Raw genomic sequence first — 18,266 nt, forward strand, 5'->3', positions numbered from 1 at the left:
CACACACACACACACACGTACCGTATAAGAGACACCGTATATATCTGTGCATGAATGAGTGTGACCCATTTCCAAGTCTTCATATTGTATATAGTGGGAAAAACAAATCCCGAGCCCCCGACGACGTCGTGACAGAGAGGAATCAGGGACAAGTTTATCCGAGGCCTTTGTGGCGAGCAAAACCGATTTGTCAGGAGCGCTAATGCTAATTGACACGGTTCCTCACGCCTCCATATTCCAGGGGGCTCAGTCAGCGGCGCTGACAGATGACGGCGGGAGCACGCGGGGTTGGGGCTGGGGTGTAGCGAGGGGTGCGCACGGGGGTACCTCAGACGCACGGCGTGCGAAAGAAAAATGAGACCTCGCGCCGCGCTGACAGTCCAATCCCTCAGTCCGACCCATTAGCACACAACAGAATTTCTGCACGGTTTAGCGTGTCGGGAGGTACCACCCATAAACAAACTGGCGCCCACCGCGGGCCACAGGGTCACACGGCATGATAGAGGTTATTAAGTGCGGCTCCTGTTTGCCCATCAATCACGTCCATGTGACCCCGGGTTTAAACGGATTATTCCTCGCGAGGAGGAGACACCTCTCAATGTCTCACAAGATCAGTGCCAATAGTCAAGCTGGAGTATACAGCTGCCAAGACGGATACATGATGATTTCTCTCATTTATTCTCTCTCTCCTTCTCTGTCTTCTCTCTCTCTTTCACTCTGACAATCTGTTTACTATTATTGATTATAATATTACTACTACATCCAGTCTCTCTCACGCACACGCATGTGCCGTGCACACCCAGAGAGGCTTGGGTTTTGCAAACTTTTTTTGCGGACGTTGCGTTTGACTTAAAACTAAAAAGTCCGTCGACTACCTTTTTTTCACTGACGAAAACTACATGGAAACTAAATGAAAACTAAGCTATGATGACTAAAACTAATATACTGACAATTTCGTCAAGAAATAAAAACTAGACCAAAATGTTAGGAAGGCACTAGTGGACAAGAGATCCAGTATAAGTAATTTTACACTTGGTTGCATAGCCGATCTACTGCGACGCGTTGTGAAGCTATTTTCAGAAAGTGTAAAAACAGCCATTACGACGGTATCAAGGCACACCAAAATACATTTTAGTTGACTAAATCAACTGTAGATTTAGTCAACTAAAATGTCATGATATTTAGTCTACTAAAACTAGACATTCCAGGTGACTAAAATGTGACTAAAACTAAAATAAAAATTTGCTGCCAAAAACAACACTGTTCTATATCACCTCACCCTAACCTGAATCCTATCATACATGCATAACCCTAATGTTATAACCTAACCGTAGCAAACTGAAAACGCACGCGCACACACACACACACACACACACACACACACACACACACACACACACACACACACACACACACACACATGCATGCATGAACATGCTTGTACACAGGCTCAACCATGTGCAAACACTCAAAAAGGGCACATAAATAAGACATTTTGAAATGAAGCTCTTCAGAGCAACGGAGCGTATGATTTAGCAACTCACTGCAGACCTTGTGGAGGACCTCACTCTGGCAGGTAGAGAGAAAGAGCATCTCTAGAAACAGCCTTGTAATCTACTCTTAAGGTTTAGGAGCCATCTGCCATTATCAATCTTGGCGCAACAGCTCAGGACCTACTGGTGCAATGCGAAGCCAAGGGCATGCAGGAACATTCAGTTTCCCACTTTAAGTGACAGTTTCAGCCATGCACTTGCATTTATATCAGTCGCTCTACTTTTTGCAACAGCCCCTCTGCTCCGCTCATGAAGAATCAGTATACCCGTTTACTGCCCTGCCTCGACACACACACCCTCTTCCAACCTTTGGCCCATCTCTGTCTCTGTGACGGATCTGAGGATTTGCTGACAGAGGGTAATTTATTTATTTTACATGGACTGGTGGTTGTGCAAGATGGGTAGATGTAATCCACCAAGGCTGCACTGGTATGTCCACAGAATGGACTGCCTTCCTCCCACGTACTGTCCAGATCAGAAAGGGTCAGGCTGCTGTAAGAGCTTTCACCCGGCCATCTTCGTGATCCCAACTGCATCCAAACCCCTGTGTCCAGGATTAGGAGGTGGAGGCCATTCATGGCACCTTATCTCTCCCCGCGGTGATGACTATAGTAGTAGCCTGGCTTGTCTATGATGCCATGCAGCAGCAGGCCTTCCCGACACTCTCTTAAATCCCGGGATTTGCTTTGGGGAGCTTATCCGGGGCCGAGGGTTTGGGAATTTCAAGGTACACACTGAGCAACGTGCTGTATCAGTGGGTTGCAGAGAGTGCTCTCAGTGGGGGCGGGAGCCTCCCTAGCACCATTTAACACAGTTACACAGCGTGCTTTGTGCTCAACGCTAGCCTTATTCTAACCATTTTCATGGATGATAAGCCAAATGTAAAAATACTCAGCCACCCCACAGGACAATAGACTTGGCGCTTTGAAAAAACCCAATTGAGCGTTTAAACTTTTCCGCCGCAGTTGGGCATCAGACACTCGTTGAGCATGTATGTGTGTGGGGGGGTTTGTCTCTTTTTAAAGAAAGTAAAATGTCAGATGTTAATTTTAGCATGTAGGACAAAAGCATGGCATCACCTATATGGAATGTTTCCAAGGAAGGTCACATCCATGGGCAGCATGGAGACTTTCTTTACGCCTCTGTTTTTTTTTTTGCTGTCTGTACTCCTCTCCTGCAGTCCTCTCTCTCCCCCTTTCTCTCTCCATCTCTCCATCTCTCTCTCTATCTCTCTCTTGCTCTCTCCCTCTCTCTCTGGCGCTTTCTCCTTCTGTGGGATGCAAAGTCGGTCATGGTCACAGCCCTGCCGTGTCCCAGTGTCGGTGCAGAGAGGAGCCCCGGGCCATTTGACACCCAGGCTGTGGCGTCTAGTGTCCTGGGGCGGCACTCTGTCCTCCACCCTGGGTCACCTCACCTCTCCCCTGAGGACCTGATGGGGTGAAAACCTCCTCCTCTCCCCTTTCTTTCTTTGCCAAAGACACCCAAAGGCCAGCATCCTCTTTCTGCAGCATTGTGCACGTCGCACGTATACGCTGGTTCCCATTCCGTTGACTTTCATAATAATTCTCGTAAATACTTGATTTATTTGTACAGCAATGCACTTAACAAAGTGCTTCAAGCAGCTCATACGAAAAAGAAAAAAAAAACAATTAAAATTAAAAATAAATGTAATAACATGAAAATTACATTTGACACACATTTACTGGCATGCACTAACTTACCTGTATATACTCTTTATTCCTTCCAGCAAGTCAAGAATAAAAGCAGTCTAAATGGGCGAGTAGTCTAAATGTTAATAAATATGCACACACATAAACCACACACACACACACACACACACACACACACACACACACACACCTCATAGCCATTTCTACATTAAATGGTTCAGTCAGCCTGGATAAATAAAGTCAACCATCCCAGCCAACCTTCACAGAGAACAGAGATACCAGTGTGTTCAAGAATATGGGGGAGAAAAAAATTGGCAAGAAAATAAATAAAAAGGCATCGCGCTGTGGGACCATGCCTCATAATAAACACCCACTCAGGAAAAATAAAATAAAAAATACTGTGTGTGGTGTGTAGTATACCGATATAGTAGCAAACTCTGAACAGGAATGCATCATACCACAGACATATACATGTGGATTACCTCCTACTTGCTGTGTCAGGTGGTGATGCTGCTATACTTTCAGTCCTTCTCAGTAGAGAGAGAAAAAACACCTTAGCTACACAAGTTTCTTGCAAAGTTATACTTCTGTAAATTGAGGCTGCAAGAGAGTTGCCACAGTCTGGTATACAAGAGCGATGGACTTGCTTCTGTACATTGTCCTGTTAGTTATTTTGTCCTGCTTCAGTACAGTGTTTGTAAACAGTTCTTTCCAAAAATCGACAAAATCGGTGCTTCCTTGTGTCTGTGATATTTGTGTTCCCTTTTCCCCTTTTCACTTTTTAGTTGAGTTAATTGAATAGTTTTCATTTAGTTTTTGTCACATTTTAGTCACCTGGAATGTCTTAGTGTTAGTCTAGTTTTAGTCGACTAAATCTACAGTTGGTTTAGTTGACTAAACTGTATTTTGGCGGGCCTTGATGCTGTCGTAATGGCAGATTTTACACAACGAGTTGCACTGTTGTGCAACCAAGTGTGAAATGACTTGTCTTTTACTTACAGTATACTGGGTCTGGATGTCCCTTCCTAACATTTTTGTCTAGTTTTTATTTGTTGATGAAATTGTCAATATATTTAGTCTTATAGTTTTAGTCATCATAGCTTAGTTTTCATTTAATTTTCGTCAGTGAAAAAGGGTAGGGAAGTAAATGAACTATAAAGAGAGGGGAGACTGTTTTTCCTCTCTATTTAGCACACAAACAAACGTACTAGACTTGACTAATACGGTAATACCTACCTACACTTAAAATACTCCGAAGAAAGTCGGTGAATAAACTCGGAGGCAGACAGGCAGATGAATGAAGGTTCCGGAGTTCCATTTATTCTCAGAGACAAAGTACAAGTCATGGGCCCTGGCATGGCCCCCTACCACACCAGCCTGACGGCTTGTGGGGCCACTGACACACATAGACAGTTCTGGCTAGTTTATAAATAATTAATACGCCAAATTCAAAATGGTTACAGAGACAGACAGAATTCAAGGTTACATAACTCATTACATACACTATACATAACTACATTTCTGGTCAGCATAGTAGAATCTCTTAGTGTTCTATCAAAGTCTAATCTAAAATGTCGGACTGATCCGTCCCCCACTGACCGTACACCAGTGACAGATGAAAATATATTTTTCTCGGCTGTCCAATTTGCCTAGTATGCAATTAAAATCACTTTCACAACCATACGTAAGTAACCTCAATGTCCATCAGTCGTCACGCACGGGCAAGCAAGGCTGCAGTTCCTCGACGCGCCGCACGGAGTGTTCTTCTTGGCCCGTGTGTGTCGTGTGCAATGCATGATCAGCTCATTGCACACCATGGCCGCTGTTTGTTGACACTGTCGTCTTGTCCATTTTGAACTGAATTAAGACACATGCCGCTTTCAGCTTAATTTAGGACGTGCCATAAGATATACGTTTATAATGCTTTAAATAAAAACTCTGCTCCACTAAGGTAGTACATAATAATGACAAGAAGAAGAAGATAAAAATACATTAACAGGCCAGAGTCTAAGCAATATTTAACTAATACTCTCTTCACGTCTTGAGAAAAAACCCTCATTGATTCATAATAGGCTACTAGAACCAACTTGTCTAATTATACGACAAGACATATACAATCAACATGAGGCCTTTTCATTCATGTTGAAAACAAACCGACGCACAATTTCGAAAACAAAGAAGGAATGCCCATCTTCACTCTGTACGGGCAAAGGACATTTCTTCTGTTGCCGCCTTCCTAGTTACCTTGAAAGGTTCGCTCAGCTGCACGGATCAAGTTGAGTGAGTTTGTTCACGCTGTTTGTTTTGTGCCTGGCGCAAAAGAGGCCACACCAAAGGCACCAGGTTTCGACGCACCACTTTGAAGTAAATGAACTGTAAAGAGAGGGGAGACTGTTTTTCCTCTCTATATAGCACACAAACAAACGTACTAGACTTGACTAATACCTACACTAAAATACTCCGAAAGTCAGAGAATAAACTCGGAGGCAGACAGGCAGATGAATGAAGGTTCCGGAGTTCCATTTATTCTCAGAGACAAAGTACAAGTCATGGGGCCTGGCATGGCCCCCCACCCCACCAGCCTGACGGCTTGTGGGGCCACTGACACACATAGACAGTTCTGGCTAGTTTATAAATAAACCGAATATACATTAGATGGCTCAAACAGACAGTCACCCAGACCAAATGGTCCAAGATATCTCCATATTAGGTGTGGTCACAGGAAGAACAACAGGAGACCTCTCTCTAGAATGCTGCTATCAACAAGCTAGATCAAAGTACCTATTTACTATAGGATGCAAGTGATCATGGTGCCCATGCGTCTATCCAAACACGTCCTGTTGTCTCTCAAATAGGGAAGACATGCAAGAGTCTCAGGTTTACACGTTTAGAAATGTCTCACGAATGTGAACCAAATATGGTTCATTTATAATAGTCGGAAAAAAATGTGTCATAGTATTGGTCGACAAAATCAACACTGTGTAGCACTAATAGTTCTGAACCAGAACATCCAACAATATCACATCAACATCCTCCTCAGCACTGCCACAGAGTGAATCAGTTTCCTATGCATGCATTGTGAAAGTACGGCCCCAAGCCTTTTCTTAGATTAGATTAGAATTGTTCTAACGTTGGGTGAAAACTGCCCATTAACAAAATGTCCAATATACCCAAGACCATGTCTGGTGAGATGTGTTGGAAAACACAATGTTGAAGGGCATTAAAAAAAAAACCTGCTCTGTCCATTCATCCTCTTGCTCGTATAGGGCCAGCTGGTTGTGGTGGCACTACCAGTCTAAGCAATGTAGAAAATAAAAAAGGAAAATGCTACAGTAGGAGGAGGCAAGAAGCCCAAAAGGGCTTATACAAGGCCTCAACCTGTGTACAAGAACAACATATTTAACCCTTATACAAGGCCTCGACCTGTGTACAAGAACATATTTAAAAAAACAAGATTTGAATGCAATATGATTGCATAGTATAAAGAAGTAGTCTAGGAACAAAACCAGAGATCGGGTATTTCCCGACGTCCGTCTTCCCATAGCAACGTTTTAATGCTCCTCCTGGAGGACACCCCATGTTCTGGGTCTCCCCAGGGGCTCTCAGGAGGAAGGCACCCTGCAGGAGGCGTCCTGATCAGATACCTGATCAACACTACCTCCACTGGCTGCTTTCGCTATATGGAGGAGCTCCAGCCCAGATGTCTGTGAGCTGTGAGGTCCTCTCCCTATATCTCTATAAGGCTAAGCCCAGTCATCCTATACTGAGGGATCTCACGTTGAATCAACAGTGTCGTTCTTCTGAGGTGAGGTTCGAAACGTAGATTGACTGGTAAATCGAAAGCCTCGCCTTCCGGCTCAGCTCCCTCTTCACCGGCCTGGTAAAAACGCCCACATCCCTGCAGTGCGGACGCAGCACCCCAATGCGTTTGTCCATCTCACACTCCATTTTCTCCCTAACTTATATGAACAAGATCCCGAGGTACTTGAACCCCTTCACTCGGGGGCGGCGACTCGCTCTCGACACCGGAGGGAGCAATCCACCATTTTCCGGCAGAGAACCGTGGCCTCGGACCTGGAGGTTGTTGACTCTCATCCCGAACGCGTCACACTCGGCTGCAAGCCATCCCAGTGTGTGCCTGGAGGCCACGGTCTGATGAAGTCAACAGAACCCACATCATCTGCAAAGAGGAGGTCCCCAAACTGAACACCCTGCTCCCCTCCTCGGCTGTGCCTTGAGATCCCAACCTTATAACACAAACAGAAAGTCCAACTCCCAAAACACATTAAAAAACATAAAACAATATTCTTTTTGACAGGGAAATGGTTCCATGATTGATGTTCAGAATTAACTAAATGATGGAAATAGCTGTAACTAACTCTGCCTGCCTCGTCCTTTACTTTCTGGTCTGATTAGTTACATATTAATCTAACTTAGTACTTATTGAAATCGGTTTCCAATGTAATGTCACCTCTGAGCTTAAACAAGCAGGAATATGCAGTCAGCATTACACGTGTAATGCAAATGTTATAGTAGCATTGTGTTACATCTGTGACCTCTGCTCACATGGCACTGCCTCCCCCCCCCCCCCCATCTCTCTCTCTCTCTCTCTCTCTCTCTCTCTCTCTCTCTCTCTCTCTCTGTATAAAAATTTAAATCTTTTGAAAATAGCAGAGCTTTGTGAGCTTGTGTTTTCAAATGGCCGAAGTGTATACCAGTAAGACGCGCAAACGCGGGAAGCGAACGCAGCGAAGTTATAATTTTTTTAAGTTAAGTTATTTTTAAGTTAAGTTTTTAACTCAGCCATAACCATATAAGGAGTCCCCAAAGCAGCTATACGTCCAAATATGGAGTGTGTTGCATCAATCACAAACAAATCACTCAGCTCCATATATGGGCACAAATGGGGGACACACAGACAGACATGATCTGCTAGGTCTCATAGTACACGCGTTCACAACTATAGAGCTGAAGTGGTATGTTTTGTAATAATAATCCAAATCTACAAAGTAACTAGTAACGAAAGTTTTCAAATTAATGTAGTTGAGTAAAAGGACAACATTTGCCGCTGAAATGTAGTGGAGTAGAAGTAAAAGTACTGGAAATTGGAAAGATTGTACTTAAGTGCAGTAGTTAAGTACATTTACACAGTACTTTCCACACCACTGTCTCTCTCTCTCTCTCTCTCTCATTTCTATTTCTCATTCTCTCTCCGTCTCTCTCTCTCTCTCGTCCTCTCTGGCGGATGCTTGCTAGCTGTGCTCCGCTTGGTGATGAAGTAGGGGAGCCTTCAGCAGAAATAACACTGCACCACCTGAGTCCCTCATCAGAGGCGCGCTGCGCTGCACACACATCCCATCAGTGCGCCTCACTAAGACAAATCTCCCTGTGCATGCCGGCCATATTCTCCGCCACAGGAGAGAGACGAGCCATGCAGGAAGGCAGTGCAGTGCAGGCCAGGGGACCCTGGAGGGGCCATGCAATCACACACACACCCAACCACCAACCCCCCCTCAATGCCAGCTCGATCTCCACCTCCTGACAGATTAGCTTCTTGCTGAACGCGTCGCACAGTGAACAGGACAAAAAGAGAATGAGAAGAGGTTGTAGGGGTTGGGAAGGAGTAAAACGCTAAACCGCTTTATGATATTCAGTGCTCCGTATGCACGGGAGCGTGGCGAGGGAGATATTGTGCATAGTCAGCCCTTTTTTCCAACGTCATCCTCTTGAGAGCGAAGCCGTCACATGTGAGTTGTGTCAACGGGCGGTGGTGGTACTATATACCGACTCCTCTGGCTATACACAGCAGGGGCTGATTGAAGGGCCTTATTATGTTTGTGTTGCAACTCGGAAACATGCCATGGCCAGGCTTGGAGGAGAGGACATGAGAGGAGAAATGGAGATACTGGGAGATATACAGTTGGGTTGAGCGGCGGGGGCTGAAGGGGCACTTGCCGCGTGGCATGGAAAGGAGTGGCATTTGCATGTCTTTCACCATTAGTAAATGCTGCATACGGGGTGTGGAGAGGGCAGTTGTTTTACAGACGGGTGAAAGGGCAGCAGCTGAAGCCCCCTTTGATGTCTATGTGTGCAGCACGTCCCTGGTTGTGAGGGAGACAAATGATCAGAGAGAGGCTGCCGATGCACTCGGGCCACCGCCATTGACCTTGCGCTGTGCACGCTGCTGTCAGGCACGGCTCCCATGGCGGCGGGGGCGGCGGTGTGCCCGGCGTCGTCGCTGACCCTTTTTCTGCATCTCCCCCCCATCTCCTCCGTCATCTTTGGTCTCTCTCACTATACCCCCTTTTCCTTGTCTCGCGCTCTGTCACACTCTCCGCCTTCCCAGCTCTCTTTTCACCTCCCTTACTAAATGCCCCCCACCCCCGCTTGCTCGGTCCCCCCCCCCCCCCCAACCCCCTCTTTCTCTTTCTTAACACACTCTCTGTCTCCCCCTCGCTTTCATCTACCGATATGATTTATAGGTATCTACGGAGCACGAATCAATAGTGCATTTGTAGAAACTGCGCGCTAAATAGATTAAATGTACCGGCTGCGGTCCGCCTGTTGTACTTTAGGCCAGAACAGCCCTTATATATCATTCATGATTAAGACAATGTTCGTACCTGGCATTTAATGCCTGTGGATCCCTCTCTCCTCGTCTCGTCTCTCTCGTCAGGTCGCAGTGTTTGGGAGGGCATACTTTACTGTAGCAGGCATATATTTATTTATTTATGACTATTTGTTTACGTTTCTGACACCTCTCCCCTGTTGCGGTGTGTGTGTGTGTGTGTGTGTGTGTGTGTGTGTGTGTGTGCGTGTGCGTGTGTGTGTGTGTGCGCACGTGCGTGCGTCTACTACTTCTCAGCCTTCTCCTCCTTTCACACATCTGCTGCGGAAGTTGATGCGTGTGCGTGAGCATGTACACCTGTGTGTTGAGTGAGACACCTGCGTGTTCGTGTGTGTGTGTGTGTGGTGTAAAGTGCACGTGTAAAATCAGTCATTACGACGGCATCAAGGCCCACCAAAATAGATTTTAGTCTACTAAATCAACTGTAGATTTAGTCGACCAAAATCGTATGACTAAAACTACACTAACCCTAAAACATTCCAGGTGACTAAAACTAAATGAAAACGATTCAAGAGACTATATGACTAAAAGTAAAATCACAATTTTCTGCAGTCAAAAACAACACTGTTCCAGTCTCAGTTTATTATTTTATATTTATATTTATATTCCTCTTTATGGCCCCCAGGGGTTGGAATATGGACTCATATATAGCTGAACTGTTCCAGTCTCAGTTTATTATTAGACTCAACTTTGATGGCATCCTGGAGAGATCGTTAAAGAGGACATCAAGGATGAGTCTGTCAGTGTCATGTTGGATGTGAACGATGTTTTGAATGTGACAACCTGTAAATTCTGATAGATTTTCATTGGCTGTCAGTGCAGTGTATACCTGTCCGTTCATCAAATCGCTGCCAAAGTGATCCCAAAGTCAAAGGTATAGTTTGCTGCGTCGTTACAGATGTGTCTACTTTAGAAGAATTTAGAAAATGATATATTTGTTCTAAGTGTTTTAGTAGCTAATGTATCTCTTATAAGGTGTGTGTGCGTGTGCATGCGCGCGGATATGGATTAAAAAAAGGAAAGGGGAGACCGCAACAAAGTGATACCATTGAAAAGGTTAAGCGTGTTTATTGAGACAGAGGAAGGGACGGCCAGGATGAAGTGCGAAAGCGATTTGGCATGCGGGATCACACCCTCTCTCAGGGCACATGGTGAAGGGATCTGAACAGGCCTCGTATCACGCTGCACACGGCTTGAACAGCACGCCACAGGAGAGCACACTGGCTGTCCGACCTGGCCGCTATGCAGCCAGTGGTGGAAAGTAACTAAGTACATTTACTTATTTTAAGCACTGTACTTAAGTACAGTTTTGAGGTATTTGTACTTTACCTGAGTATGACAAATGTTTAGTACTTCTACACCACGACATTTCAGAGACAAATATTTTTTTTACTTCACTACAATTATTTGAAAACTTTATTAGATTTTGATTATTATTACAGAACACACATTAACCACTTCAGCCCTATACGTTTCAGCCATTTCAAAAAAGCAGATCTACAAGCTCACAATGTGTCGCAACGCGATTTTTATATACTTGAAAACTTGAGGACTTTGTACTTTTGGTACTTTAAGTACATTTCGACGCCAATACTTTTGTACTTTTACTCCTCTTTGCATTCTGGACTTCTACTTGCAACAAAGTATTTATACTTTGTACTTAAGTAAAAAAACATGAATACCACTGCTGCATGACTGCTATGCAGCTCACATCCATCCTCCGAGTCCAGGGCTCAGAGCAGCAGGGCTGCACTTCAACCTCTCTCTCTCTCTCTCTCTCTCTCTCTCTCTCTCTCTTCCTCCTCCTCCTCGGCGGAACTCAGCCACCGCTAGCTGTCAGAGAGAGAGAGAGAGGGAGGGGGGAGCTTAGCGGTGGGGGTGGAGGAGGGGAAAAGTACAAAGAGAGAGAGAGAGAGACGTCAGGTGTGGAGACAGGCAGGAGGATAAATAAAACTACCGCTGTGACTGTCGAAGAAGCCCCTGATTTGGGATTCATAATGTATTGTTTGTTGGAGGGGGACCTCGACAGCAGATGGCTGGAGTGTGAGGTGGCGAATGAAAGGGCAGGAGTTATAAAAACCTATACTGTATATAGGTCTGTATTATGTTTTCATTATTTCCTACCTCCGTTCTGAAAAGGCGGCAAGGTCATGGCAGGACGTGTACCAGCTTTCAAGGTTTCATAGGTCAGAGCATGTTACAGTCACGGCTCTGGAAGAGAGGGGGCGGGGGTAGTATTTGAGAACGTGACCCGTGTAATAGGCAGCAGGGTTACAAGTGTTGGCGTGGCCCTCGTATTGATAGATGTGGGGTTGGAATTGAGGTCTTGACCTCTCTCTTTAGAAGAGAACATTATTATCTGTATCCCTTTCAACCTGTGGTCTCTATTATGGCCCCCAGGGGTTGGAATATGGGCTCATATAATAGCTGAAGAGTTGGTACAGTTCAAATTGTCAACCAGGTCACTCAAAATAATAAATCAGTCTTTTGGTTTATGGCTAATGACTCCTGGTCTTTCATGTTTGGGGGCATTGCAACGTCTACTCAGGCTTTTGTGAATACCCACGGCAGTTTTTCAGATCAATCTATGATTGTTAAAACGAAGTTTGACGTTACAATAGCTTTGTATAGGATCTTGGGGGCGTGTCTGATAAAATGGATATCAAATACTGATTTGAGCAACTTAAAGGGGAATTCCATTCATTTTCAACATTTTCATTAATATACCTATATAATAAAAAAGTCCCCCCATTCTGTGTTTCCTAGAACTGTAGGTCTGAAATAAATCTTTTATAGATTGTATTATTTCCACACAGCTCTAAGTACATATAAGTAAAATGTTGAAAATGAGTGGAATTGCCCTTTAAAAACTATCCCTCTAACCCTGAGAAGTTATATAGACCTATTTTACTGAATCAAACCAATCTGTATGGTAAGAGTATATTTATGTTAATGAAGTATAACTATCACTGTCTGCTACAGGCCATCTATAACTCCTCTTCCATTCAAAAGGTTTGACCCTTGGTGCCAGGTAGACTTCGGGTTGACAATGTCAATTGACGCATTGATTTGAAGCAAACGGATGCCCCCATATTTATTACAGTTATTGCAATTGCTGTACCTATCCTACAACAGACAGAAATCAAACGTACGGATTGTAGCTATAATAACAATATGCCTGCAAAGCACCCGCATACTAGCTGTAGGGTTTACTGTAGAGGCCGAGCAGTAGAATGCCGTCGTCAAGTTTTGCAAAGGGTAACGGAAAAGCATTTTTTTTGTGGTCTATAATTGCTTGGAAATGAGAATCACTGAAATTCTCCTCTGTGATATAGTAGATTGTCAGCACTTTTTGGTAATGGCCAGAATGTACTCCTGTCATGGGATTGGCTGGCCCCGGGGCTTTTAGAGTTAATATAGCTGACTACAAGTGCCAGGTCATGTGAAGTTCTCCACAATGGCAGCAAATGATCTTGAGATCAGCATCCAGCCGAGTCTTCCCCTGGCTCACCTCATTAAATATTCATCCCGCTCACAATCTATGTGTGTACGCGATCGATGCGTTGTGCTAACACAGAGGTAGGGTTCCAGCGCTGGCACATAGCTGTTGTGATTAATATGGCAGTTAGCCACAATGCTCCTTACCCACCATGGTCAATATGTCATTATCTCCACACTTTGGCAGTGAGTTGCTGGCTAAGGAAAGCTGACTGTGTGAATGATCATCACATGCACGAGCGGCACGCACACAACATTGACCAAACAATACTTTTTATCATTTTCACCATTTTCCAAAACGTATCTGTGCCAAACGTTTTTGTGCCAATGACACCCCCCCCCCCCCCCCCTCTGAAAAGGTGTAGTGTTTTTGGTTAAACATTTTCAAAACACTTAAGATTTATAAAAAATAAATAAATAAATCAGTCACAGCATGAAGTGTTGCGCTGTGATCTGCTACTTTTGAGAACTAGGCCCAAGGGTGCCCACACTTTTTTGACTTGAGAGCTATAGCTACTTTTAAAATGACCAGCTCAACAAGATCTATACCCACCCAAAAAAATATTATCTCATTGCTGAAAATAGTTGTCTTCAGGGGGCTTTGGAATAGCGGCCCCGATGTTACATACAGTAAATACACTTGTATTTCTTTTTCTTTTGTACTTGAAAATGAAGTACTGCATTGTGGGTTTGAGCTGACAGGTAATTTTTAATGTATATATATATATATATATATATATATATATATATATATATATATACTACCTGTACAGCCTTTGTGAACTACCATTTGGACATCTGGAAAAACTTATGTTGCTATAGCTGCTGTACATGTAGCTAGCTACAATTTATTCATTTAATAAATGACAAAAATGCTTTCCGGTTTTAATGGTAATTTTTGGGTAATGTTTGTAGAGGCTTGAATTGGAACACAGCTAAAGCTGTGTAAGGCTGTTTGTGTGCATGTGTTTGTGTGCTTTTATGTGACTGTGTGGTGTTATCACCCCTTCACTACTTTTCTGTGCATGTGGAAACACTAGTTTCTGATGAAGGTCGACAGTGCGGAACGTCAACAAACACTTTCGATTAGCATTTTAAAAGATTGTTTTTAACCTGAGAGAAAGTATTCCTGCCGTGTCTAGCTAGATTCTTTAGTTGTTGAAGTGGGAAATGCTTAGCCTATTGTTTCATAAATGTAGCATGTTGTTTGTTATTAGACAGCTGAGCTCATCCCAAGAGGCTTACATTAGTTTCACATTCACATTTGTTTCATGTGATATTTACAGAGGACTGAGTGCTAAGTGTGGAGATCTTTAGTTGTTATACAGTGTGGCTCCTGTGGGGCGAGCAGTCTAGAAGAGAGTGTGTGCGTGCGTGCGTGCGTGCGTGCGTGCGCGTGTGTGTGTGTGTGTGTGTGTGTGTGTGTGTGTGTGTGTGATTTCTGTATCTGTCTGTCTGTGTCCCTTTTATGCCCATATATGGAGATTTCTGCATCGGACTGTCTGTGTCCCTTTTATGCCCATATGGTGTTCCGAGTCAGCCATGCCCACATATGGAGTCTAGGTCAGTCCATCAGTCTTGATATTTTTGGGAGATCCGCTGATCCAGCCCCACTTGGGGCATCATGCCCTCAGGTTTATACTTCAGTCTAGACATTTATAAGCCTACCCACTCCTCTCTCGCTTTGGGTGACGGCACAAGGATTCAGAAAACCTTGTGCCTCCTCCTCCTCCTCTGGACAGTTTGGGGATTTTTGTCGATTCTATATGGATCCGTAAGACCCTCCCAATTTCCGTCTGGCATGTTCCATCAAGGTGGTCTATCGCTCCCCGAGTTATGCCCCGGACAGAGATACGTGGATAGACGTCTTCTGACTATTGTTACAACTTTTGGAAATGTGCCGATGGGGGATATCTTTCACAATAATAAATGTACATGTTCCAGACATTCTAACAATCACAAAAAATATATATATTACAGGCATTTTACTTACTTTTTCAGGGTTAAAGGTCAAAGGTTAAAGGTCCAGAGATTTTGAAGTTGTGTGAATTTCTGCCTCTGTGGGGGATATTTATATGCAAATATCATGACCAATGGCTTTGCAAGACTAAACAATGAACATCAATGATGATGTTTATAGGTAAAAAAAAGAACAGAAAAATATATATTAATTAAGCAAAAAGCTGCTTCCCCGTATTTTTTAGTTGCCATTTTTTTAGGCAAAGCGGTTTGGGACATATTTAGGCAGGCAGTCATGTAGGTAGGAGGGTCTGAGACCATTGAGAGCTTTATTTATACTATAATAATTTTAAAATCAATCCTAAAGTCGACTAAATATCATAAGATTTTAGTTGACTAAATCTACAGTTGATTTAGTCGAACAAAATGTATTTTGGTGGGCCTTGAATGCCGTCGTAATGACAGTTTTGTTCACTTGCTCAAAATAGATGATCTATAAGCTCTGCGACGCGTTGTGAGCTTGTAGATCGTCTATTTTCAGCATGCAGCTAATTGTAAAATGACTTATACTGGATCTCTTGTCCAATAGTCCCTTACTCCCTTCCTAACATTTTAGTCTAGTTTTTATTTGTGGACGAAATTGTCAGTATATTTAGTCTCAGTTTTAGTCATCGTAGCTTCGTTTTTATTTAGTTTCCATTTAGTTTTCGTCAGTGGAAAAAGGTAGTCGACGAACATTTTTCGTCTTAGTTTTAGTTCGAAATCAACACTAACTGACACTGGCTCCTCTCTCCTCTCTCCTAGGTTTCCCCAACGAGCCTGCAGCAGACATAGCTCTGAACACAGTCAAGAGCTGGATCGAGGAGAACTCTGATAAGGTAGGATCGATGGTGGAAGAAGTACTCCCGCATTACTTAAGTACAAGTATTATTTTAACCACATGGACCTGGCATGGCATCCCTTTTCTGGGCCTGTCATAACAGGTGAACATTGGCTGAAAACAGCAGATCTACAATCTCAACAACTTGTAGATAGAATAGTTTCGGTGAAGAAATTTCGTGTAGAGGGGAATTAAGCGGAGACCAAGTTTAGACCCCTCTCCCTTTGGGATCCTGGTCAACAAAGTACATAGCATTTATGTGGGTAAATCGAAGTTAAACACTATACAGTAGCCACATACTTCTTGGGGTGGCGGTGGCTCAGGGGTAGAGTGGCTGGATGGTAACCGCGAGGTTGCCAGCTCGAACCCGGGCTCCCCCAGAGTTAGTGTCGAAGTGTCCTTGAGCAAGACACTGAACCCCTAATTGCTCCTGATGTGCTGGTTGGTGCCTTGCATGGTTTCTGCCACTATCGGTGCACAATCTATGTATAAAGGCGCTATATAAATGCACCATTTACCATTTCTTAATCGACCGCAACCTCACCCGGCGTCTGACAGACATAACTTGTGAGTGAATGAAGCAGGAGTTGTAATTGTTCTTCTCCTCGATATGCTATTATCCATCAGTTGTTTATGACGTTGTTTATCATCAAAATGATATATGCTGCATGTACTCCTTACATTCTTTTGTAAGGGACGCTGAACAGAGGGATCTATCAAACTGTAAGCCAATGCAGTGAGCGATTATAACCTCTAGGGTCATCTCTGTGGATGACACCAGCATGTACAGTATATTATGTCACACAGTAGATTGAGGTGCTTTACAAAGCCTCCGTATGAATGCCTATTATATAGCAGTTGCTCCCAAACCTCTTCATGGGAATGACCCCCAAATTGACACTATTCCTAGCCCGCAGACCCACATTTGAAAAGATATGAGGCCATGGACCCCCATAAGAGACGAGGTTTACGGCTCTAGCAGTGATTCTCAACCCGTTTAATTTCAAGGGCCCCCAGTTTGACATGCATTATAGTCCACGGACCCCCAATTTAATGGCATTTCTAACTCAATCTATATTGTAAAATCGAACTCTGAGAGTGTACAAATGGAACCAAATGGTCCTTTTGGTTCCATTTGTACACCCTCAGAGTTACAGACCCTCAAGGGTACATTTGGTTCCAAACATCGTATTTAACTGGGGACCCGCTGGAACTCCCTCAAGGACCCCTGGGGGTCCCCGGATCCTGCACTTTGGGAACCCCTGGCCTATAGCCCTGTTCGATGTGCTGTAGCTCTGACACGTGTTCCTTTGCGTGATGATCGTCGATGAACAAGCAACTACCCATCATCAGCACCGTAGCGTTAAGAGGGTTTTATACGGCTTATTGCCGACTGTAAACAACGTGCTAATGTGCAAAGCCGACTTTCGGCGTTCGTTCCGCCACTATCAGCGCCGTTCTATCTTGAGACGGCAGACTGTTTTTGTGATATGCTGTGATCTATTTGTGTATCTGTGTGTAGAGCGTGTCTGTCTTTGACGTGGGTGGATTGACTGTGGAAATTATTGCAATTCCTGCTGAGGAGCAGGAAGTCTGTGGAGGCTTGTCCTTAACACTGTTTTGGCAGAGCTCCACAGGAGATGGATTTTAAACTCAAAGCTATAGACCAAGAGTGAATAAGCTTTTAAGGAGATCAGGGGGAATAAATTCTACCCTTTGCCTCTAGAACCCCAGCCAAATTTCCCTAAAGGTTTGGAAATCCCTCCAACCACAGAACAGCTATAGCATCTACTGGTGGAGCATAAGTGAAGTCCATATTTGCTGTAAGACACCTTTGAAATATGCGCAGGACTCCCGTCAGGATATTTTTTGAATAATGCATGAGTTTATGAAAAGGGCTACAAGATGGCTTTTCAATTAGTATCAGTATTAGTTTCTCAATCGCACCTTGAGCCGCCCGACTCCCTGCTTTGTTTTGAGTTCAGAACAACAATCTATCACAGTTAGCATTTGTTCGATATGACAAGCTCACTACCAAAGTGATTGATAACTGACATGTTGACCTTCTGGGGCGCTGC

General features: G+C 44.0%; 1 protein-coding gene across 3 annotated transcripts in view; it reads left to right on the forward strand.

The window, feature by feature from the left end:
* macrod2 (mono-ADP ribosylhydrolase 2) overlaps nucleotides 1-18,266 on the forward strand; it is a 646,577-nt gene that overhangs the window by 493,540 nt on the left and 134,771 nt on the right. For all 3 annotated transcript variants that reach the window (XM_080781639.1, XM_080781641.1, XM_080781640.1), the window contains exon 8: nucleotides 16,113-16,186. In XM_080781639.1, coding sequence (XP_080637765.1) covers nucleotides 16,113-16,186 — 74 coding nt within the window. The remainder of the gene's footprint in view (nucleotides 1-16,112; nucleotides 16,187-18,266) is intronic.

This window comes from Protomyctophum bolini, assembly GCF_963924005.1.
Source record: "Protomyctophum bolini genome assembly, chromosome: 14".
Lineage (NCBI taxonomy): Eukaryota > Metazoa > Chordata > Actinopteri > Myctophiformes > Myctophidae > Protomyctophum > Protomyctophum bolini.